At 38.2% G+C, this 27140-nt stretch overlaps 1 protein-coding gene across 1 annotated transcript in view; it reads right to left on the minus strand.

The window, feature by feature from the left end:
- Window positions 1-27140, minus strand: part of LOC122806529 (indoleamine 2,3-dioxygenase 2-like) — a 314514-nt gene that overhangs the window by 91187 nt on the left and 196187 nt on the right. The window contains exons 5-7 of the mRNA XM_044077031.1: window positions 19648-19662; window positions 12117-12216; window positions 6856-6973 (exon numbers count right to left, since the gene is read on the minus strand). Of these exons, the coding sequence (XP_043932966.1) occupies window positions 6856-6973; window positions 12117-12216; window positions 19648-19662 (233 nt within the window). The remainder of the gene's footprint in view (window positions 1-6855; window positions 6974-12116; window positions 12217-19647; window positions 19663-27140) is intronic.

A 27140-nucleotide genomic window follows, 5' to 3' on the forward strand; every position in this document is an offset into this window, starting at 1 on the left:
GCATCAATACAGCCGCACTCTGACAGAGATGCACACACATTGACACACTTGCCAGGGCCAGGGATACAGCTCATCACTAGTGAGATTGCCACAACACATTACTGTGCAGGTATCACATGCACCACATGAGTCATACAGAGGTTATACTGGCAAAGGGTATGGGGAGGTGTCTGACATTACACAGCATGCTTCAGTATGCCACTGGGGGTTGTAGTGAGTGTGGATGTGATCATACGCATCATGCAACACACACAAAAACACACAGGGTGCCAGTACTGACATGCATGGATGCATTTCTGCATGGGTATGTGGTGGGCAACTGTGCCAAATGGCTATACAAGGCTAGGTGATGGGTATATCTTGGCATCAGGCCACATGACAATGGTCTGCATTGTGGCTCAGGCCTGTGGGTTCTGCATTTGGCCACACAGGTGGGTATTGTATCCACCATCCAGTCACCTGGGTGGCTATTGCATGTGGCCAATGCTGTGCATCGCTTGCTATGTATGTGTCCCCTAGTCCATGACATGGATGGTGTCTGTGATGTGCACACCTCCCACATGCATGTACAGTGACATGTGGAACTGTACCTGGGGTGTGAGGGCCCATGTTGTGTACATAGATTATCATCAGATGTGCCAGTCTTGGCCACCTGTGGTAGGAACTGGTAATGGACAGCAGGTTAATCCTGCACCTACATTGTTAGCATGCTAATGGCATTCCCTGGTGTCAGTGGCATCTGTCCATACAGGGCATGTTTTCAGGCATGGTATGCCCTTTGTGGGTCACATGTGATGGCACCACAGGTGTTGCAGGTGTCCAGTGGGGAATATGAGGATGGTGCACTGTCTGCATACATGTGCCTATTTGACAGATGGACAGGGTGCCATGCCCTCTGTAGTCCACTGCAATCACTCCATAGTTACTATCAGTCACCAATATGCAATGTACTACACACATATTGGCTGTTGCCTCAGCATGTGTGTGTGTGTGTGTGTGTGTGTGTGTGTGTGTGTGTGTGTGTGTGTGTGTGTGTGTGTGTAGCTGACATGGGTTGAGTGCGTGCTCTGGGTAATAGTGGAGTTGCTAACTGTGATTGCCTGGCCATGATGTCACATGTATGGGTATGGAGTTGCGCCCTATCCTCTTGGCTATTTCACATCTGTTATCCATGTACAGTGGGCATTGTGATATAGGGCCACCATAAAAGACATTTGCAAAATCCACCCCACTTTGGATCCAGGTGTCACACGCTCACAACAACCTCCACACAGGATACAAGTTACAAGCACACACCTGTCATGCTTTGGGAGTTGAACCCATACCTACCAAGTTTAGTACACTACATCACTATGCAGTTACAGTATGCACCACAGAGATTACTGGAGTACCCCTGCCCAAAGGTGTATTTCACATTGGATGACATCAGCAGGACTGCCAAAGTAGACCATTGGATATGTACTGAATGTGACTAGCCTAAAATGCATTGTTCCCCACACAGACATTGGAACACACACAAAACATCCACAACTGACAAACATGGGTATCAAACCTCTCACAGGAGTCTATATCAAACTACATTAGTACACAGTTAACATGATGCGCTACAGAGATTACTGGGCTACAGCTTCCCAGAGGTGTATTTCTAGGTGGATGACATCAGCAGCCTTGCCAAAGATGAACATTTGAATTGTAGGGAGTGTGACTACACTAAAAAGCATTGCTTTCTACACAGAGACACACAAACACAATTGCCATGTCTGGGAATTGAACTCCTATCTAGCTATTTTATCACACTACAGGAGTACGCAGTTATGGGACGCACCACAGAGATCACTGAGATACATCGTTTCCAGGTGGATGACATCAGCAGCCTTACCAAAGTAGAGCATTACAATTGTAGGGAGTGTGACCACCCTAAAAAGCATGGCTCTGTACGTAGATAGGGTCAGACACACACACACACACACACACACACACACACACACACACACACACACACACACACACACACACTTGCAATGTCTGGGAGTAGAGCAGCTATTCACCTAATTTATCATACTACAGCAGTACACAGTTACAGGATGTACTACGGAGATTAGTGGGCTGCATTTTTCCCAGAGGTGTATTTCTAGGTGGATGACATCAGCAGCTTTGCCACAGTGGAGCATACAAATTGTATGTAGTGTGACTGCCCTAAAAAACATTGCTTTCTACACAGACAGGGTCAGACAGACACATACACACTTGCCATGTCTGGGAGTAGAACAGCTATCTACCTAATTGTTCACATTACAACAGTATGCAGTTACATGACATGCTATAGGGATTACTAGAGTACAGCTTCCCAAAGGTGTATATCTAGGTGGATGGCATCAGCGGCCTTGCCAAAGATGAGCATTTGAATTGAAGGAAGTGTGACTATCCTAAAAAGCATTGCTCTCTGCACAGACACACAGTTGCCATGTTTGGCAATTGAACTCCTGCCTAATGATTTTATCACAATACAGCAGTACACAGTTATGGGATGCACTACAGAGATTAGTGGGGTACAACCTTTCCAGGGATGCATTTCTAGGTGGATGACATCAGCAGCCTTACCAAAGTAGAGCATTGCAATTGTAGGGAGTGTGACCACCCTGAAAAGCAATGCTTTTTACTCAGACAGACACACACACAGTTACCAAGGTTGGGGTTAGAACTCCTACCTAACTAGTTTATCACACTACAGCAGTGCACAGTTATGGGACATGCCACAGAGAAGATTGGGGTGCAGTTCTCCCAAAGTTGCATTTCACATTAGATGACCTCAGCACGCTTGTCATAGTGGGGCTATGGGGAGGGCAGTGTGTGTGCATGGGCCGTAATCCATTCATCTAGGGGTTGACACACCACATGCAGGCACAACCTGGGTCATACTCCACAGGTATGTGTATACAGCTGCTAGATGACTACTTCCTTGAACAGTCATGTTGCACAGCTGGCACGTGCACCACATACTCTGTAATGCTGAGAGATACCGGTGGCTAGTATCTGCAGTGTGTGACATCAGACCCTTGTGTGGTTGTAGCCCTTTGGCTGTGTGCTGGGTGGGAGAGCCCTGGATGGTTCCTTGTCACAGTCACTCTCTTTCACACATATATGTATGTCTACCTTTGGCTTATTATAGTTTGTTGTCCTCACATATATGCCTGTATTCCTATCCACTGTGTGTGCAAAACATGTATGGTGCATACTGAGGAGTGTCTGCACTAACATCTGCGGCTGCCAGCTATGTCTGGTCCACTGGTGTTTGCAGACATGGCCTGTGTGTGTGTGTGTGTGTGTGTGTGTGTGTGTGTGTGTGTGTGTGTGTGTGTGTGTGTGTGTGTGTGTGTGTGTGTGTGTGAGCATGCCCAGTATGACCTTTCAGTATGTTGTTGACTGACATTGCCTTCATTACTCTAAGTGTGTGGGCATTTCCAGTATGGCCATCTGTACTGAATGTGTGGATCTGGTCCAGGTAGTTTATATTGCAGTGCTGACCTTTGTGTTGTACACCTACAGGTAGCATGCTGTCTCTGCAGGGTATCCGTCAATCATTTGGCATGGACTGTTACTACATTTCTGCATAGGATGGGGGGGCGCACCTGACTATTTCTACATTTCTACACAGGATTGGGGGAGGCACCTGACTGTTACTATATTTCTACGTAGGATGGGGGGCACACACACCTGACTATGTCTACATTTCTACACATGATGGGGGGCACACCTGACTGTTACTACATTTCTGCATAGGATTGGGGAGGCACACATGACTGTTACTATATTTCTATGTAGGATGGGGGGGCGCACCTGACTATTTCTACATTTCTACACAGGAATGGGGGAACACCTGACTGTTACTATATTTCTACGTAGGATGGGGGGGCACACACACCTGACTATTTCTACATTTCTACACAGGATTGGGGGGGCACACCTGACTATTTCTACAGTTCTACACAGGATTGGGGGGCACACCTGACTGTTACTATATTTCTACATAGGATGGGGGCACACCTGACTGTTACTATATTTCTGCACAGGATGGGGGACACACCTGACTATTTCTACAGTTCTGCACAGGACTGGGGGCACATCTGACTGTTACTACATTTCTACGTAGGATTGGGGGAAAGACACACCTGACTATTTCTACATTTCTACACAGGATTGAGTAGGCACACCTGACTGTTACTATATTTCTACATCGGATGGGGACACACCTGACACTTGTACCCATTTGCTAGGACTATAGTGGTATGTCGGGTACTCCATTTCAGTCTGTAGCCATACCTATCATGCTGGCTAGAGGCATACCAATGTACTACAGATTCTAGATTTAATTACCTACATATTAGTTTCTGACTTCCTAGCCTTCAGAATTAACATCCCACTACATGACCTGCTGTAGTCTGTCTGTGTAGGCCTGAGGGGGGTTACCCATAGGCCTCATTCAGAGGCAATAGCACAGCCTTTGTTTGTGTTTGTCTATACCTGTCCTGCTGGCTGCGACTGTTGTTGGGTATGTGACCCCGCTGACTGGCATGTGTGAGTCACTTACCTTGTGGTTGTGCACGCACACCCAATTAGGCTTTGTAAAGAGTGCTAAGCAGGTTTAGACACACCCCCTAGCTTAGCTATGCTAAGCTAGGAGCAAACCCAAGCCACAGGGCTCCAATTCACTTACTGTATGCCTGACACCACCCCCATGATGTCACCTGACTCCTAGACATGCACCAAGCTATTCCTACTCTTACACTGTTGGGACCTGACTCACATGCTGGGGAAAACTGGGATTCACTATCCTTCACCCATTTGCAGAGGATTGCCTGCTGATGCATAGTTACATGTCTAAAACTGAGTCTCCCTCCTTAGCAACCACTACTCACTGGCCAGGTTGCGTTCTGCCTGCCACTGACTTGCATGGCAGAATAGTGATTTTTAGTTAGACTGCTTATTTCAGGTTTATTTTATTACCCCCCCCCCCCGATCCCATTTGCGTGTTGCTGCCCTACGCTTAAACAGCCAAGATCAGCTAAATAAATTTAAAAGTTGATGTTTGTATTTTTTTCATGTTTGCAATGCCAGTGGCCTTATATGTGGCCATTGGCATGCTTACTACATGATATGCAGCCTTTATTTGGAGCTGTCATAGCTCCGTTTTGGATTTTGCAGAAATGTGCTTGGTTACTAACCGAGTACATTTCTGCAGTTAGCACTAGTCTTGCATGGACTATTGCAAGCTTCCTGGATTGCAAAATTGCCTCAATTGCATGGATTTCTCCTTCAAATGGGGTGATTTGCATACCAGGGCTTAATCCATGCAAGATTAGTGCAGGAGAGCTCGTGCACGCCCCTGCAGGTTGTTCCTGGATCGCACGGTGGACATATTGCCTGCTTGAGCTCCTGCACCGATCTCCGTGCAAGCTTTTGAGAATCCGGGGGCTTGGTTTTGCATCTCATCCAAAAAATGGCACCCGAAAAGTGCAGAAATCCTCTTATGCTGCCCTACAATCTCAGTATTGGAAAATAAATCCAAGCACATAGTGAGGGGATAGAACCCATTGCCTTTTAGTCTTACATTAAAAAAAAACAAGAGTGCTGTCTTTTGAGCCAGTAACACAAAAGCATGGAGACATCTTTAGTCAGAAAAGGTAATAACAATTTCAGAAAAACATGTTTAGCAGTGCGATTCAAAAGCAGAATATAAAAAGAAAGGGTGAGAGAAAAATATGGAACCTCTCATACTGAAATTTAAATCTTTTAAAGAGAGATGCTCCATTATAGTACAGAATGCATGCAGATTCCCATGAATGTGACTTTTTAATATGGCCCTTTTACCCCCAGTCTATCTGCACCAGTTCATTTTTCCTACTTCCTTTTTCTGAAGACACCAACCACACAAGGGGAAAGGTGCCGGTCATGGGCCAACATAGTTTGGGGGAACCAAAGAGCTGACAGAGTGCTGTGGGCATGGCTTCATCCCTCTATGTCATAGAGGCCACATTCAAGAAAAGTGGTTTGAATGTTTCATCTTAAAGTAATACCAAATATTTCCAATAACCAAAAATAGAATTAACAAATGCCAAGAACAGCAGCTCTTAGAACCATTTACTTATTGCTCTGTGAAACTCCTGGTACAAAATAAACTGAAATAGAAGACTTCATCCTGTGCTGTTCACATAAACTTGACGAAAGGATTACTGGAGAGCAGCCACCAAAGTCTGCCATCTTTCTAGCCTTCTGGGGAAAGGGAATTTGCACTTTCTTATCAGACTGCCATCTGGTCTAGACAAGCCAACACCATTAGCAGAACATTCACAGACTGGTACAAGTAACATATAAGTGCATAGGTACTTGGTAGGCTATTGACCTGTAAGAATCTTAAGAAGCATAGAGTTATATTCTCATGGTAGGTTTTAGGCCTTGCATTTTGCATACTAATAACCCAGAAAATTATTCTAATGACCTGCAGTGAGAACAGAACCAACAGCCTACTGATATTCTAGCACAAAAGCCAATTGTGCTACCTGTTGATCCAGTAATACTGGCATTGCAAAAAGTGCACTGACAATTAACCTAAAGAGAAAAGGTCTTTTCTCATTCCTACATCTTCCTTCACCAACCTCTTACAATGCCATTTGGAAGGTCACGCCACTGCAAGTGCTGGTGTGAGGCCTCAGGAGTAATTATTATGTAGGAGGATCATGCTTGAAGCACTGTTTGTTAAATATGTTTCAGCCATGTTTATCAGAAGCTAGTTTTATCCAATTCTTGAGCAGAGCAATATAAAGCACACATACTTTGCATGAATTGAATTAACAGTACCGTGCATTATTTTCAGTGCATTCTTCATATCTGCAATAGATGCTGCAAGATCCTGCAGAGCTCTCACTAGAACATCATCATTTCCTTGCAACAGTGCATTTATTCCATCTTTGACTGCCTAAGAATGGAAAGCAGGCATTATTACAGAAATGGGAAGAGAACAGTCACAATAAAGTAATCCATACAATTTGTACACAGTTCCCTAAGCTGCTTGTAAAAATTTGATCTGTACTGTTTTAAGTTATTTGCCACATGAATGGTGTTTTTTAATCATGTATGAGAAATGTTTATTAGATGCAAAATCGCCAACAATTCTAAAAATTGCACTGGTCATTCTTTCTTTCATTCTCCAAAACCGGCTGTATTGTATTCAGGATCACTATGAAGCCAGACCTTATCAAACAAAAAAGAACATATGGTGCATGAACCAGCTTTGGAGATTATGTCAGTCCATGTTAGGATGCAAACACATGCACACACATGAACCAACACATACGCATGCACGTGCACACACACACACACACACACACACACACACACACACACACACACACACACACACACACACACACACACACCACTCACTTATATATAACATGCATTCTTACTGTCAGTTTGTATGAGTGCCAATTTACCTAACCAAATGTCTTTAGGGTGTGGAAGGAAACCAGCTCATCCCTGGAAACTCCCACAGAAAGCGCCATTGCCAATAACGAAGCTGAAGAAACAGCAGCTATAATGCAACATCATTAACAGTTGCATAGTTTTTCACCCCTTAGTGGCTTCTTACTTTTCTCATTTTTTGGATGTTCTGTATAGTTTTGGAATGGTCTGTCTGGACATGAGTTCATTCTTAGAACAGATAGTTCATGATAGTGGGGAGCCCACCTGCTAACCTTAATCCTGACCATAATCCTACACCATGCCTTAAAAAAAAACTTTCCAAATGACTGCCTTTCAGATAAAACATGTTTGAATATATATATATATATATATATATATATATATATATATATATATATATATATATTTATTTATTTGTTTGTTTAACCAGTAGTGTTTTGAGTTTTTTCATTGTCACTTTTTGAAATGCCGGCATTGTTCATCTGTGCTTCCATGGCATTTCAGTAAAGCATTACACCCTCATAAAATGCATGGTATGAAGGTCATAAGAGCATAACTACTTGGGTGGCAACAGCAGCAAAACCATCAATGTGAAGGGTGCTTCCAAGTAGACGTAAATGTTAGAATATGCTGTTTAATTCATCAACGAAGATTTGTGTTCATGTTGCTTTATATGGTGGTGGAATACACCATCTTATGCTTAATTATAGTATGGCATAATGCCTTCTGGTATAATGTATGATTAAACAGTTTTACATATTTTTTTAATTCTGTGTACAGTATGTTCAACAAACTTCTTTGGTGCTTTAAGGAGAAACACTGTTAGCTTAAAAATAATGTACAAAATGTGATTTCCATGATATTTTTCAGCACAGACTCATAGCAAGGAATACACGTGAAAGAAAACAAAAGCTGGATAAACACCTGCTGTACACCTCAAGCAAAAAAAAATGAAAAGATCAATGGTTAGACCACAGCTGAAGATAAAAATGGAATAATCCACGTCAGGAAATAAATCACTTGCAGCTTCACAGTAGTGCCCTTTATAAAACCAAAAGTTGTAACTGAGATGTAGTAGTCAAGGTAGGAAATGGTTCACTTGCAGTTTCACACCACTTTATTAAACAAGAGTAAGCACTTTTGCGATCTAAGTCAGCTGATCGCTTCTTCAGACTCATAAAAACAGTTAAAACATTGGTATTTAAAATATGGTTCAACCAATGAAAACACATGTAGAACTATGACATAGACTAATTAAAATTGCATACATCAGTACATTAATTTGCATTATATTCTGCATAAGATGAAATAAAATATACATATAACAGACACATTTTATGTAATAATCCATATTACTTAATGTTTTAGTGGTCTGGATTTTAAAAAAGGTTTCAAGGAAACAGCATTGTTCAATCCAGGAGACCTATCTGCCTGAAGTAATAAAATCCATCTTTGTTCTGCTTCCTCTACCTTATTCCTTATATCACCTCCCCTCTTACTTTTATTTATTATTTCTAAAACCATGAAATTAAAAATATGTTTCCTATCTTCTTCTTCCACATGTTTTGCTAAAGCACTTGTGTCTTTTTTATTACTTATATCTCTAAGGTGTTCAAGGATACGTTCTTTTAGACACCTATTGGTTTTGCCTATATAAAAGGCATGACGGACAGTGCAGAAGCTGAAATAAACCAAATTTTGTGTTTTGCAGTCAGCATAAAAATCTATATCAATTATAAATCCTAGTGTAGGATGTTTATATGTAGGTTTATTATATAAATAGTCACATGCTGTACAATTTCTGAAGGAAAAGTCCCCTGCCTATCGGATAGGATCAGTCTTTCATTGTTTCTGGATTTATAACAGAGTTGCCTTTTTAAGGACCTCTTATTTCTAAAAGAAATGCTGGGTCTATCTTCTAACAATTCTCTCAGTCAGGATCCGACTATAAAACATTCCAATTCTTCTCAAAAATATTACAGAACCTTCTGATGTCACTTGAATAAGTTATAGGGAATCTAACTTTAAAATCATGACCTTCCTTGCTTTTAACATCTTCTATAGTATTTGAGAAGAGCGGTTTACATCTCCCATCCCTATTTTCAATGGTATATTTAGAGCTTTCATTTATGTCTTTCTTACTATAACCTCTGTTTAAGAAGTATTTCTGTAATATAGTCATTGTCTTCACAAAGCCTTCATCTGTATTATGTAAGTGGCTTATTCTCATATATTGTCCTTTCACTACATTTTTGTGTACAAATGTTGGATGCATACTAGTCTTATGTAAGATACTATTTCTCCATGTAGATTTTCTATACATCCCTGTTGTAAGTTAATCTAACGCTGTCTTCTTAACCAAAACATCTAGGAACTCAATAGAGTCCCTGGAATGTTGACTAGTGAATCTTAAAAATTCAGTGGTGCTATGTAAGTACTCCACCATCTCTTGCAACTCTTCACTAGTACCATCCCATAACAGGAAGACGTCATCTACAAAACGTATATACCATACAATTTTGCCAGCATATTTATTGATAGCACTTAATACATGATCTTTTTCCCATGCAGCCAATGCTAAGTTGGCGTAGCTGTTAGCACAAGCCATGATAGATATTAAATAATTATCATAGGATTTATATCTCACTCCCCTCTTCCCTCATTACAGTTATTAGGTTGGACAAATGCAGTTTTATATGTAATATCTCAGACAAGGGGTAAAGTCATGGATTCATTTACTCCAATCAGCATTAAATCAATACTTTCTGAACATACTCTCTGATGTCTAGAATAAATCATTGAAATATAGGATATAGTTCCCTTGGCAAGTAATAATGCTTAACAAAGTTGGAGATGTGTAGACAAACAAAACGTTTGTATATTTAGTTGGCAAATTTATAGAAAAATAACTTTTAGTCAGCTGAAAAGGTACACTGATATTACAAACACACCCATAAAAATAATGTATAGCACATGGCATTGCAGATATGATCATTTACGACTTTTAATGAAATCACCATGCAGACTTCAGTTCTTGACATTGTCTTCAAATCAGTGATAAACTGCAGTAATAGCACAGCCTGAAGGGAATGGTATCTGTAAATCTGATTTGAACTTGCTCTTACTATGGGAATCTACAGCTAGCTGAGGGAGAGAGTTCAGAAATCTGTGTAGAATGATAAAGACTGGTGTCATGATATGATAAGGGTACCATTCTTTAGATGTAAGCTGAAGCATGAGAAAAGCAAATAAAAATGTAAAAGATTCAGTTGTCTTGCCACTGAAAGTCAATGAAGTGCATGGTTGTAACCAATATAAACTTGGGGGGATGGTATTAAAAGACTGGGGAGGCAAAGCGTTTACTAAGAAACTGAATTTAAATCATGCATTTGTGCAAGTGTATATATATATATATATATATATATATATATATATATATATATGTACTGTATTTATATTTGTATCTTTCTATCTATATATATATATATATATATATATATATATATAAAATACACACACACACACACACACACACCTGCGAGGTGTAGAATTGAAAAAAGGTGGGGAAAGACTTGTTCATTGATGAGTAAACTGGTTTGTTGAGTGACTGCAGCATATGCTTTATGAATGGGCATGATTTTATAACAACTGTTTTTTTTTTCATATCTGTGTCTGTGGATCCAGAGACTGGATGCTTGACTTTCTTACCAGAAAACCAGATGGTTATGGTTTCTATAGTTAACTGCATCACTGTTTTAGGGCAATTTATTTTTGCTTAATTGTAGTGAAAAAACACCAGGCTTGATGAGTTGTTAAACTATATGATATAAAAAGGCCCATTCATTCCGAATTATTTCTGATTCTGCTATTAATGAATGGTTTCACAAAGCCATGGAATCCTGACTGTACAGCCAAAGAATGTATTTAGGTATGTACAATGGGTAGTCTGGGATAGTGATGGCATAACAACAAGCAGTGCACTGATGTGAATGTGTCTAAACCAGCAATGCAAGCATTGCTATCACTAATGGCTGAACATACCAAAACTTGGTAAGAATAAACAATTGTTTCACATTATCAACTTATGGCAACCTCAGAATTTGTTTAATAGACTGCGAAGGTTACAGAAAGATGGAATCTCTTTTAGAATCACATGCTCTATTTTTTGTTGCTGTTGGTAAAAATGGCAATATTTTAATACATTATTATTCAGTCTGTTGTTCTACAACAAAACAGCCAGCCTGATTTCTTAAAACCAAAAGGATGCAGGAACTGCTGTCTTTGTTTTTATTCTCACCAATGCATACATCATTGAGGTTATACTTTATTTCACTGCATACATCATGAAGGTTCTGGTTGATCAGTGCATACATCATGGAGGTTACACCTTAATTCTTTTCATTCTCTTACAACTAATGAAACAGTGATCCAAAGCTCTAGATGTACAATTCATAACAAATCACTTGTTAACCTTCAACCCCCTCCTAATCGGTATGGTAAGAACTGCATTATATTTGTACTGTTGTACTGTTCTTGCCTTTTGGCTGACATCATGCCTGAAAAGGGTTCTTGGACCAGTGTACTTACCCAGTTAACAAATGTTAGAATAAAATGGAATACATCTATTTCTAACATACCTTAATTCCAGGGATTGCAGCTTTTTCAACAAGAGCTGTAACAATGAAGAAGTTGTCTGCACTCTCACCTCCTGGCAGTGACACAATGGTATCCAAATTCCTTTAAACCAAAAATATCAGACCTCTGGTTAAAACTAAAAGGAACATGTCTTAAAAAACAGAGTAATGCCAGGATTAATTAGCAATACATAATAACAGTTTATATATTGTAGCAGCTGATCATATTTTATATTTATAAGGCAAGCTAAAGTTATTTAATTTGGGGTTCAAGACAGACTTCTCATTACCACTTGTGTGAAGCTCCCATGTTCTCCTTGTATCTGTTTTTTTTAACAAATACTGGGTACTCCAAAAACATACTGGCTACACTAAACTATCTTTATATAACTTCAATATTTTACCATTCCCCTTGTATCCCAGGTCATAGCTATCCAACCCACTTATCCAAGTAACAATTAATAAATATAATAAAAGAATTGCACTAGTGGATCAGCAACTGGGATGCAGTATTATGTTGCATTGTACATATAATAATAATAATAATAATAATAATAATAATAATAATAATAATAATAATAATAATAATAACAATCCTTGCCAGCTCATCAGATAAGCTGGAGTCTGTTGTCAGTACAATTAGCTTTCAGCATTGAAACATACTTGTTTTGTTTTTAGCTCTAGAAATGTACAAAAATATTCTGAGAATGTCAAAAGTGGCACCCATTTTTCAGGAAGTTGTTGTAGAACTGGTGTTAAGTAAAGTGCAGATTATGGCAGGATGGTAATGTAATTGAAATGGTTATGATGGAGGACCAGTATAGCCTGACTTAAGCGTATTTTGTAGTGAAGGAAGACTTGGGGCTCATTCTTTTGTCACAATGCATGAGTCAGTAAAGGATGAAAAAAATATGGTAATGAGACAGAACTAGAGGCTAGCTGAAAGGGCTACATGTAATTACATGATCATGAGTTCCTTTATTAAACCACAAATCACATGCACACACAAATGTAGAAAACCTCCTGCTTAGGCATTGTTAGAATCATGGAAATGGTCAACAAAGATATAAGCAACTTTCAGACACTGTACTCAAACCAGTTTGGCTTTGTCATTGGAAGATCATGTCTACTAAACCTAGTGGACTTCTTTGAGAAGGTCAGTAAGGCAATGGATTAGGGGAAATAGAGCATACCACCTACCTGGCCCTGGTTAAGCCGGTCACTAAGGCAATGGATTAGGGGAAATAGAGCATACCACCTACCTGGCCCTGGTTAAGCCGGTCACTAAGGCAATGGATTAGGGAAAATAGAGCATACCACCTACCTGGCCCTGGTTAAGCCGGTCACTAAGGCAATGGATTAGGGAAAATAGAGCATACCACCTACCTGACCCTGGTTAAGCCGGTCACTAAGGCAATGGATTAGGGGAAATAGAGCATACCACCTACCTGGCCCTGGTTAAGCCGGTCACTAAGGCAATGGATTAGGGGAAATAGAGCATACCACCTACCTGGCCCTGGTTAAGCCGGTCACTAAGGCAATGGATTAGGGGAAATAGAGCATACCACCTACCTGGCCCTGGTTAAGCCGGTCACTAAGGCAATGGATTAGGGAAAATAGAGCATACCACCTACCTGGCCCTGGTTAAGCCAGCCGATACAATACCCCACTTGGGTATAGTTGACAATTGGGCATAAATCCCCTACATAACTCACTGAATTACCAGCTGGCTCACAGACAAGATGCAGGATGTCTGGATTGGTGATGCCACCTCCACAACAGACTGGTCACTAGTGCGGTGCCTCAGGGCTCCATGCTGGGATCGCTCCTATTTTGCATCTACTTCTCAAAGGTAAAGGCTAATGTCAAGCGCCTTTGACTAACCAGCTTCACAGATGACTGCAGATTGGGAGCTACCATAGATTCCTCCCATGACACAAACATCCAGGAGGGTGCAACATGGACAAATAACCATTGCCATAGTCATGGCTAAAATTCCATGACAAGAAATGCATTATAGTGCCGTTTGGGAATACTGACACCCAGGCTAATTAGTCCATTGATAAGACACCCCTAAGAGTGACCCAGTTGTCAGGGATATGGAAACATATCTACACATTAATCTAGCCTTTGACCAACTTGTGGCCAAGGTAGTAAGAAAATCATTCTATGTCGCACAACTTATAAGTAAGGGCATGACATCCAGTTCAGAGGAAGTCATAGTGCCACTTTATTCAGCCCTTATCAGACCCATCCTTGTGTATAATCCCCTTTAGCATGTGCCTGATTAGACAAATGCAACAATTGGAACACCCACAAATGTTCTTTAAAAGGAGAATCTAGGGTATAAACACATTGTCTTATATTATCCCATTAAAGCCCAATTTCTATACTCTTGTCTCTTACAGGTTAATGATAGGCGATCTATGCCTGACATACAAAACATCCTTGTATCCAGTTCTGATGGACCTTTTTATACATCAATAAAATCAACAACATCAGAACTATTAGATCCAAGAATTTAATTGTTGCTTGTGACATAAATAACATATGTTAGCAAGACAGATGGGTCTCAGAGAATCCCCATGCAATGGAACAGGCTCTACATCCATATGAAGCAGAGTTCATCCCTAACCTTATTTAAGCATAACATTGGCCAATGGATGGGAAATCAGAAATTCACCCAGATCTGGCCCCCATGTCTGTCATAGTTTGGGCATTACGTTCTGCCTTTGTCTAATATACCCTCTCCTAATAAATGCCCATGATACATAAGGACACAATTAGGTTGGATTGCATGGCTTGACTTATACAGGTCCTGGTGGTCATTAGCCTAGTTTATAACTATGAACTTATGAATTATGGAAAATATTTTTCTTTTTCCATGACATTATATTAAAGTACAGAAGACTGAATAGCTAATCAGTCTGCATCCACAAATATGCTGAATGACGTCATAAATCTAATGGATGAACAGTTTCCAATGCATATAATGGGCAAGTTTCAAGGTTGTCTGGAAAATTATATGTTGTCCTATCAGCAACTGGGGTACATTACTAAGCAGAAATAAGAGACAGGGCAGGCTGGTAACTGGTAAGCCTATGAGACTTGTTCAAAAAGTTCTGAAATGCATTGGCTAGTATGAGTTCTGGTAGAAGGCATCATTCGGGGAAGGACACTGACCAGGGTGAGGTTAATGAGAGGTCAGAATGATCTGGGAACACAATGAATGACTTTTTGACTTTTCAAGATCTATTTGGCTTTTGGATAGGGTAAAACTAGAGGACTATAGTAGACAAAGGCAGATTCAATAGATTGATCAATTTAAAGGCATATAATAGGTCTTCTTGCTTACTTGCTCAAAATGAAATGCAACCAGTAAGGAGCTTGTAGAAATCCCCACACCTATCCAGCACCTCTCTGGAGTGTCAACTTTCCAGAAAGGCAAAGACCATCTCATTCAGAAATATGCTTCCTGAATGACAAAAGTGAGTAGAAAAAGAAAACAGCTATATCTGGCTGGTACGTTTTAAACTCCCTCATTAGCGTCACCTCCTTCCCCAGCTAGACTCTAGTGTGTCTTAATATGTTTTGCTCCTACCTGACATTTCAGTGTCATTCCACCTGACCCCCAGCATACTTTGCCTTGTGAGCACTGAGCTCACATAATGGGTCCACATAGCTTCTTCTATTAGCTAACTGACAGTTGGGTTATGTGGTCTTGCGAGCCAGTGGACACCATGTTCCACAGCTGGCTGGAGGGATGGGTACTTATATCTTGTTCCAGCAAAAGTTATTTGATCACTTGCCTAAACAATCATTGATGCAAATGTCCATATCTTCACTGATATTGTAAAATCTTAAGGAATCTGTGCTATAATTTTTAGTGATATTTTCGTTTTCTTTCTCCATCTGTAGGCCACAAATAAAAAAATCTCCTTTCTATATCAGTTAACCTTATGATGTATAGATGAACATAAGTTAAATTTAAAAGAATGTATATAAAGGCTTTGCTTACAGCACTAAACTATACAAGATCTAGAAGTTAATTGGCACAATGCTGACAATACTGCAACAATCATAAAACATTAAGGTAACTCCAGTCACTTACAATTTTCTTCATAGTACTTGGGACTTTTCAACTGCTGTTATGAAAAAGAGCAGATAAGGAGAGCTTCATATTCTTTTTCTGATAATCTCTAATATATAATTATCTTTCTTATTCTTTTATTTCTTCATTTTTAATGCTGCTTGTAAACTTTTTTACCTTTTTATTTCTCCCCCCCTCTTTCATTCTTCTGACAGCCATCCCTGTGTTCTATATAATTTGATGGGTCCACTGGTACTCTAGTCACCCTCAGTCCAATGCCCAAACGTAAACCCTTGCTTTTGAGGATCTAAAGGGCATCATGGGGGTATGTTGTCCTACTTCAAGCTTTTTATTTTTTTTACTTTTATGACTTTCTCTGTTTTACCTTCCCTCCATCTCTTCCATGAGGCGTCAGTGACAATGGTCTGGGGTAGATGTGCAATGTGACATTTTGCCCAACCTCTGGAACAGCTCAATCAAGTCTCCGTCCTAAACCCCTTCAGACCATGGCACCACTAGCTACATCCCCAGCCTCCACCACCAATCATTGCTGGAGACACTCATGGAACTGTCTACCCTTCCAGGGATGGAAATGTCCATCCCTCCCTGCCACGGCATTAGTTGGCTGAGCCACTATTCGAACCCAGATCGACTGTATCATAGTTAGGGATTTATTCCTCTGTGGCACTGGAGCAGCCCACTACATGTTAAATTAGATCATTACCAGTAACACTTCCAACTACCTCACATATGCGTCTTCAGTAGTTTTGAGCAGGCAGCAGTGTGTTAGTATTTATAATTTGTATAATATATGTATGTGTGTTAGTATAATACATGAATGTATGGGTACGTAACATTTGATCTAACACTCATTTTGTGAAACTTCAAAATATCTAAAAAATTTAATCTAAAACTCATTCAGTCTAAAAGATATTTAATCTTATCACATTTGATAGAAAAGTGTTGCAGGTTATAGAGAATCATTGTGCTGGTATAGTTTAGGGTGTTAGGACAGTAGGAATTATAAGGCAAGTAAGTCTAGTACACCGTTTGTAACTTACTAATGCCCACCTACAAGTCTGTATTTGTGCATCAGCAGTGATTCACTGTGTGTGTGTGTTTGTGTGTGTGTGTGTGTGTGTGTGTGTGTGTGTGTGTGTGTGTGTGTGTGTGTGTGTGTGTGTGTGTGTGTGCGTGTGTTTGTATTTTTTTTTCATATATGGGTTGAGTAGCTAAAGTATAGAATGTTAGGATGAAATTGTATAACCTTATGTGTCAAGACAGCTATGCCTTATAATAAAGAACCCATGTTTCCAAAGCACATTAAAGTAATGCTATTTGAAACATATATCAACTAAATTTATTCAGTGTAATACACAGCTATGATAGTTAATAAAAACATATCATTGCATGTGCATGGGGAGACAGAAGTTGATGTTTACTACTAACAACAACAAAGCAATACGTGTCTATGCAACTGACAGCATTATCTTCAGTCTACCTATATCAAAATGTTTTTAGGAAATCTTTTTAACCTCTCTCCACCTGACCAATGAAACCACCTCATTCTCCAATGGCTATTTTATTCCCCTGACCATCTGACAGTAGAAGATCCTGAGAAAAGATGTTATAGACTGGGATCCCAGACATCATCTTAGAGGAAATATTATTTTTGCTTTAGATCTTATTTTCTCAGATTTGTCTGCTGTGAAGAAGGTAGGAGTTCACCTGAAGATGGTGCAGAGTAAATCCTTAATGATGACAGTCTGTTCCATATACACATGACAAAGTATAGCTACAGTTCTATATGATGCTTGACAAGCCAGGACAGAAATCTCAGTCCATACACTGTCTAGTGGATAAAACAGAAGTCTGCAATTCTTAAGATTACTACTAGACTAACTCATTTGTTTTTGACACTTTCATGGACAAATAAATAGATTAATAAAAATAAATAATTGTATTCAACAAAGGTATCACTGAGGGGAATGTCCTTACCCTGGAGTTAATCACAATATCTGTGTTCATGTAGTGAGAGTAGCTTGCAGCATAGGTGGTGTGAAAGCTTTGCCACCTTACGAAAATAAAAAAATGTAGTTGTTTTTAAATTTGCCCAAATGCACTTTCATCCACTTTTCAATTAGACAATTTTTCTTTGAAGGAATATTCTACATACAACGAAATCTAAAGCTCCCTTTATCAGGCAAAAGCAAATACCACTATTTGGAAATTCCAAAAGTGTCAAGGTTAAGAAGAATCATCAAACAGAAAAAAAGACATTTATCCCTGATAATTATCTTAGACTCCATGGTTAACAATTCCTTTATTTTTTCTAGCAGTAGACTTTTGAATTGTGTTTTTCTGAGTAATGATGGCAAATTACTTACAATACATGTCAGTCTGCAGGCTACTCAGACTCAATTCTATTTGGTCTTATTGTTTGTCTTTTGTTTAGTCATATTAGCTGAGATTAAATTGCATGGCAAAAAAAAATCTTAACTTTCTAACAGCAGACTCAAGTTGATTCTTTTCCAAAGTTATTGAAGCTTTCAATACATTCTGTATAATTTTTCTGCCATATTTGATTAACAATTGTTTTGAGTTCTGTCTTCTCTCTTTAACTTTGAAAGATTTCAGCTACTGCCCCACTTTGCAACCCTGGGCCACATAACAACTGCTAGAATACCACCACTCACTTTTGGGTGGCATGTACGAGGACATGAGTACAAGTGAAGTGACAGGGATGGTATTTATTGAACTTGCAAAGGACAATAAATTATGTTTCACATGAAATGCTTTATGTTTTAAATCAAGCATTAGTTCAGTAGTTTGAATAGTTTAGCAGCTATCTTGACTAGTCCTATTTCAGAGTTTACACAATTTCCAAGATTATCTGTTAAATAACTAAACCACACCACTAAGGCTCATTCACACCTATGACTTGCATCTAATAAACACTTTTGGTCATAAACAGAAAGAAAAAAAATATCACTTGGCAATAATCTGAATTCTTGTATTAGTCCATGTTTGCCATTTGCTGGAAATGAACTCTTGAGGTTCAGTCACTCTACCCATCAATAACAATAAATAACAACATTGTGCTCCTTACATTTGTTAAATCTTCTGCATGGTATTCAACTTTATTAGCTGCATGTTGGTATTTTTTCTGTATTATCTTTAATAGTCACTACTGACGACCTGTATTTTAATTAATTTAATCAATTCTGTTAGCTGAATTGCACATCTTTTTCCTTAACCTCAACTGTAAATAAACTTTGCCCATTTAGACTGCCTGGTTGACAGGAGATAAATTCAAATAAAAAAAAAATAAACACCATGTGCTGAATGGCTATCTTAGCAGATGACATTACTAAATGCCTACAAGCATGCCACATTCTAGACAGTGAGATATAGCTTAATACATCGGTGCACTTTACTACTTACTTGAGTTCAAAGGGCCTTCAGGTTTATTCCCAACAATATGTTGAAGATTATAAAGGAAAGAAAAAAAACAGGTATAAAGTTACTAAGCATGTGTATTTGAGTATGTAATATGCATTTAATAAAAATATTTACTGGTCTGCATACTATGCAGTTATAAACTTATAGACAAAAGAGACAAGCTGTATGTTTAATAATAAAATTTCATATTTTAGGTAAAACAGAGACTTATTGCCTTCTGCACTCCATGAATTGAAATAATGCATTGTCATAGTTTAATGTTGCATGAGGTTATGAACTGAAGCATGGGATTACCTAAGGAAAGATGGCCTGGCCCAGTGAACATACCTTCAAGTTTAGCGGCCCCCATATATAGCACTTTCTACCCTGGATTAACTCTACTCCTTTTATTTTTACTTGACTGTGGACTTCTGAAACAGGACCACCAAGCACTAGTAATCCACACTTGAATGAAGTTTCATGAGACACTTCTAAGATACCAAACTCCTCCTGCTGTCAATTAATAGAATGAAAGCCCCCTAGAAATGTACATGGCAGTATCAGCATGGTATATATCAGAGGGTCTGCAAGTAAGCATTGTCAGTGCCTCAGCACTCTTAACCTTTCATGTGAGGAATTTAAAGGGATATATATTTCTTTCCACACTAGGTACTTTGATTTACTTTTTCAGTACTGACACTGTAATAAAATGTATATGGTGTGTGCTGGGGACGGGTGATGATGTATTCCTGAGGTACTGAACTTTAGATGGAGTGAGGTGAATAACAATATATAATTCAAACGGGGGGGGGGGGTAGATACATATGTGAAGACCTATGTGTTTGCAGAACACTGCTACTATTAAGGTCTTCCAAAAATTCTAAACCACCATAGTAGAGCATATGTTTAACAAATTTAATAAAAAAAGAAATAAACATACAAGAGTCTATAAAAGATATCCAACGCCAGAACAAATCAAACATAAGCTCAATGAACTAACTCCATGTTTGAAACATAATATCAGATCTTGGATAATGAGCTATGACTATTGGTTATTTTATTTTATTTAACATTTATTTATAAATCTGATTTTATTCAAATAGGCAGCATGAAAGTTTCCTATAGGAATGTTAACTAGTGAATAACAAATTTAAATCCTATGACACCTATAACATACCATGAAATTTTAATTGTAACCCTTACTGAGTTGGCAAATTTTTTTAACTAATTCTTTTCAACAGCTTGTTCTAAGACTGAAGTTAAAAGGATAAAACTAAATTATGTTGAACCAAAATCCATGACCTACCCAAAAAATGTTCCAAAGGTAGTGTATTAGTAGTTGTTAGGGTCAGCAGGCTTCATTCCATTGAATACAATTGTATCCATATATTTCTGGCTACAAAATAGAGGTTAGTGCACCTGCTGGTAGCTTCACTAAATCTTTTTCTAGAAATGGGCCTTGTACTAAACGTGTGGAGAAGGCCCATTGCCGTTCCTGTTTATGAGAGTGGAGGCAACATCTATATAATAAATTTTAACCTATCAGCCTTACCACAATTCTGGGGAAATATTTTGAATTTGGTACACTAAAACATCTTAAAAACAATTCTAACTATATATTTTCAATAGTCCTTTATAAAACCAGAGTCACTGCAGGTCAGTGAATACTTTCTTGCATGATAAGAGTTTTTACGAGACTCTGACCAAGGATCATGACTTGGGATTAAATGATATTTCTGTTTATTTGGACCTGTCCAAAGTCTTTTATTCATTACCAAATGAAGGAATATTGAACAACTTACTTCTGTATAAAATCATCAAAAATGTGGTACAATGGTTGGAGAACTGGCTAATGAAAAGGCTGCAACAGGTTTCAATTATGGGTGCAAATTCAGCTTGAAGAAAGATTACATCTCAAGTACCTCAAGCTTATGTTCTGGGATCTGTTTAATTTTAAAGTATTTCCTACCTTTCTTCAAGTTCCACAGTTTGAGGTCTCAAATGGTGTAGTCAGTTGTAAGACTGAAGCAGTAACTATAAGTGCAAAACATGTGTAAAATCTGGGGTCCTATTATGCACTTTGGAAAAACATATTTGAATGGCTCAGCTTTGTCTGAAGCAGCAAACTTAAAAGACTTGAGAATTTTAATTAACAATAACTTTAATTTCAAGGCTCATACAATAAACGCAAAGTTGAAAGCCTTGAGACAAGAGTTTGTACTGTACTTTCAAACACATTCAAGCAATCTTATTGTATAAATCCTCCTTTTCTGTTCATAACTTAATAGACATGAACGTACTGAAGTATGTACAGAGAAAATTTACTATTTCAACATATATCTTTAGCATAAATTGACGTCTTATTAAAGAAAATTATATATGGCATATAAGGCTAAAGAAGGTGAGCTATTAATGACTATACTGGCTTGAAATTTTGCACTAATCCAAACATAGAAGAAGTCAAGGATGCAGGTATACACCTCTCTTTAAATCTCAAATGTAATGGCTGGAGTTATGCTGCACATTCCATTTTATGAAATAGCCTTTCCTTTAATGTTATATGCCCTCAGTCTTTGATTGCATTTACGACTTCTCTGGAGAATGGGGTTGGAACTAGAAAGTTCTATCATAATGTAGGCAGCCTACATTTCTTGGGAGGTCTGCAGTTCTAAGTATGGTTATTGTTTAGTATGAACATTAAAGTAGGGTTCCATCTGCCAGTGTCACTATAGCACAGGTGGATACAGAAGATCCTTTGGCACTCATCAATAACAGCAGGGGGAGTTTATCAAGTAAAAGAGAACTAGCATAAAACATAGCAAACCACTTCAAGTATGTATACGCAAAAAGTAAAGCACAACTCATCTTCACTTTTCATAGCCAGGAATCATAATTTATTGGTTGAGTTTATATAATTTCACTATAACAACATTTCAGCAACAAACACATGTCTTGTATGAATTATAGTAACTATTCATTTCTTTCCAGATTATTTTCAATCAACATAAATCATAATACATTTATCATACATTTATCATACATTTATCCTTAGCCATATACATATTACTTAATATGTTTACATACATATGTTTGTCAATTTTGACTTATTAAACTGAATAATTATATCCTCTTTGGCCTTAAGTTTAAGAGCCCTCCCACCAGACCTACTTGAAGCATGCAACTATACACTTAACTCATTTGTTGCAAATGCTGGGGTGCATTCTATATATAAAGCAAATGTACCTTTATAAGTGCATTGTTTCATACATTACATCTGGATTTTTCTTTTTTTTATGATGCTTTGTTTCTTTGTTTTTCTTTTCATCCCCTATAATATGTATATGGCTATATGGATTTTTTTTATTTTACAATTTATTTGAACTTTTGAAACTCTGTCTTTGATCTTGCTTAACAGAACATTATATATCCTATGGTATGAGGTACGAGATCTTTTACACAGTGATAATAGAAAAAGAAATGAAGATCTGCAAACAAATGCACGTTGTGTGTCCTCTATGGGTTAAACACACACATGATGCACAAGTAACTAGTAATCGCTTCAGATTTACTTGCACGTGTGTGTGAAGCCATGCAAATCATTAAAGAGTACCACATCAAGAGTCAGTATATCATAAAACACAGCCATCAAAGAACCCATCGGGCTCACTCATGCAACTTTAAATATTGCTGACTCCAAAGTCTAACAACAGTAGAGAAAAATGACTTTATTCAATTGTCTCCTAATCTTGTCAAAATATACTTCATGCAATTTATTTCAGGATAAATGAATGGCACATAACTGTCCATAGTTCTTCACTCATATAGTTCAACTATATGCAACATATTGGATTAATAAGATCTGATGTTTTTATGCATAGGTTCATGTGCATATACCAGGCTAATGGCCACCTGGGCCTTTATAAGCTTATCTGTGTAATCCAACACAGTTGTGTCCCTTTTTATCATGGGTATTTATTAGGATGCATATGGATCTGCTGCTAAACCTCAAAATCTCATGTAACTGAAACTCATTTTCACAAGACAAAATCATGAAGCCTTGTATACCCAAATGGCAAAATTTTCCCAGGGTATGTAAACTCTTGCCCAAACTTAAACAAAGCAAACACTGTAATAAATAAAACCCACCTAGGTGGGGGCTACCCCCTACACCTCCCAAATGTAGGGGTCTGCACCTCCCATACCCCACATAACTATATATACCAACTTCAGGATCACACAACAGTGGAGAAAAGGGCATGTTGGTGAAGTGCTTACTTACCCTGGTAAAAATTCACCATTCGGGTATTCAGGTTTCCCTATTTTCTTCTCATAAAAATGAGTTTCAATCATATGGGATTTCAAGCTTCAGAAGGGATCCATATATATTTGTGATACCTTAAAAACGGTGTTCAGTTATCTTTCAGAAACTGCTGCCTTTACTATTTATACTACAATTATAATAACATGGTTTCTGTTTACTAAATTTTTAATTTTCCAGTTAAAAAGGCAGCATTCAGAAATGGAACATACTTATTGATATATATATTTTCTTTGTCTTAGTAATAGTGAATACATCACAAATATATTTTAATAGTGTTACATTGATTGTTATAATTTATCTTTAGACACTGGATGACTGTAATATAAGTAAAGTAAAATCATTTTTACAGACATCAGTGCTAAATCTATAGAGAAAATATTTTGATTATGTTTCTCAAAGAATTCTTCATGATAACCTCAATGAAAATAAGTTCCTTTCATAACATTTTGAAGCTTTTTTTACAACAAGAGTGAAATATATGTAGTTATTTAACATATTACCTCCTGCTACTGTTGTATAACTGTTTTTTTTATGTTTTTGTATACTTTTCAGTAACCAAAATGTATATATTACAGCTGTCTGTACATTCTAATATACTTACAAGACCACTAGGACATGAAAAAAAAACACTTGACTTTTTGTTATTCTAATTTTGTTTTATTAAATGTTTCTGTATAAGCAACAGTTAATGTTGTTGTTGTTGTGTCTTTCGGCTTATCCCGATTAGGGGTCGCCACAGCGGAACTCCGGTCCATTAATGTTTGGTAGTGGATTTTTACATGCCGAGTTATCAGCCCTGATGCACAACCTTCAACGAAGGCACGCCCATTCACGCATGCCTCCACACAGAAGACGCTCTAGCTGAGAATCGAATGCAACAACGTCTTGCTGTGAGGCGGCAATGCTACCGCAGCACCACTACCGCAGTTAATGTTAGTATTAATTCAATGACTGTGTTTGTTTTAAGCATGCTTTTAAAGCTCTTTATAAGCATTTGATAGCCACAGGGAAACATTTCCAGTATGACAGGATGCAGATAAATGATGATCTAATGAATCTGAATTATTGCTTAAGAAGTTAAAGACCTGATGTCTGTGAGGTAGTGTTGTGTTGCTGCTTTGGCAGTGGGATGTCAATCATCAAGACATGGGGAACGTCCAAACATTGGACTCATCTCCATTTGGATTCATCAAAGGCATGTATGCTTACTCAACCTGGCAGATATTGTTGAAAAGGTCACCAGAGCAATAGGTGATGGCAAAATGGCATATAACACATGCTTCAACCTGGACAAAGCTTTTAACACAATTTGCCACCCAGGCATAGCAGAAAAGATAAATGAACTAGGGACCTACTAGATTGCCAACTGGCTCACAGACATAAGGCAGGAAATAAAAATGGGAAAGTTACCTCCACAAAGAGACCAGTCACTGGTGGAGTCCCACACTGTTCTGTGATGGGACCTCTCTTGTTTGGCATTTTCTGAAGTAAAAGCCAATACCAAAGGGATATGGCTGACTAAGTTTGTAGATGACTGCAAGCTAGGGACTTGAATCTCCAAATGACTTAACCATCCTGTATGAAGGTTTGTCCCAAATAAATAACGTGTGTGCCAAGATCATGGACTGAAATTAAATGCTAAAAATGCATTATTATATCCTCTGGGAAATCATTTACCCCCAGGAAATTACAACATTGATAATACACCCATAAGAGTTGACCCAGTTGTTCTGAATTTAGAAAATTGTGTGGACAGTAACCTAACTTTTGACCAACATGTCTATTGTTGGAAGAAAGTCCTATATTGCACAGCTTATAAACAAAGGGATTGTGTCTAGCTCTAGGGATGACATTTTCCCCTTTACTCAGCCATCATTAGGCCAATAATTGAATATAATGCCTCTTTTGGCATATATCTGTCCAGAAACATGCAGCAACTGTAACACCCACAGAGATAACTACTAAAAGGATGCAATGCCTAAACAACATGTTGTACATGAACTGACTCAAAGCCCTGTCACTATACTTGGTATCCTACAGAATACTAGGAGGTGACCTCTGTATGGCATCCAAGGCATCCTCTGACCCATTACTGATAGATTTTCTGCACATCAGAAAGTCAAATAGCATCAGAAATACTCACTCTAGGGATCTAAACCTGTTCTGCAATATCAGCAGAATGGTTTGCAGGAAGAGGCATATCTCACCAAGGATACCTCTGCTCTGGAACAGACTCCCCATCCACATAAAACAAAGCTCATCCTGTCCATATTCAAGCACAACTTGAATCTATGGATGGGAAACAGAAAATTTACCCCAGGATGACCCCAGTACTACTAATGGACAGAGACAGTTCCTAAATGATTTATCTCATGCATGATCCCTCAAATTATCTATGGTATGACCCAGTTATTCTCATTAGGGGCAATATATAATTATTGACAATGGGATGGGTAAAGCCATTCTCTAACAAAATTGGATAGGTTAATTTGAGCACAAAAGAGAAACTGGCTAGGCTTAAAATAGCTGTCAAGGGCAGCTATCCTAGTACTTACCTATGAACCTATATTATTAAATACCGGTCTAACTCATTAACACCTGCTGGAAGTTTATTAAGGATACGTCATATTTCTGACTACTATTAGAGTGGACGGTAATTGTCTGCAATTGACAGTCACAAAATTTTAAAATGGGAAAGATCTTTTCAGCAAAAAAAAAAAAAACAAAGCAGACATTTCTTCATTTTTCAGTTCAAATCACTTTCTCACATTTTAAACTGCTTAATGAGGCACAGAAGTCTACAAAACTCAGTAATGCAGTTATGTTAACTGTATTCAAAGTGTTGTATGTGGTCTGTCTTTCGAACAGTAGACATGAATGTAACAATGAAATCCACACAACTAGCCATGCAATAGAGAAATATTTAACAGCACAACCAGAATTGCAAATGTAAATGAGTTCAAGCCTACATTTCATACTTTAAATGCAAAATGTTGCAAATATTGCCAATTCATTTAAAGGCTCCCTATTAAAATGTCAGAATTTACAATGGAGACTCCTAAAATGCCAAAAAATGAACAAAAATACAGGAGAAGAGTTGATATCGACCATCAATTTTTATCTTTAAACTTGCTTTTTGCATAAGGTCAAGCACCTTAATGTGCCTCCCACAACC

The sequence above is a fragment of the Protopterus annectens genome, chromosome 7.part0, assembly GCF_019279795.1.
Source record: "Protopterus annectens isolate FY-2018-M chromosome 7.part0, PAN1.0, whole genome shotgun sequence".
Classification (NCBI taxonomy): Eukaryota; Metazoa; Chordata; order Ceratodontiformes; family Protopteridae; genus Protopterus; species Protopterus annectens.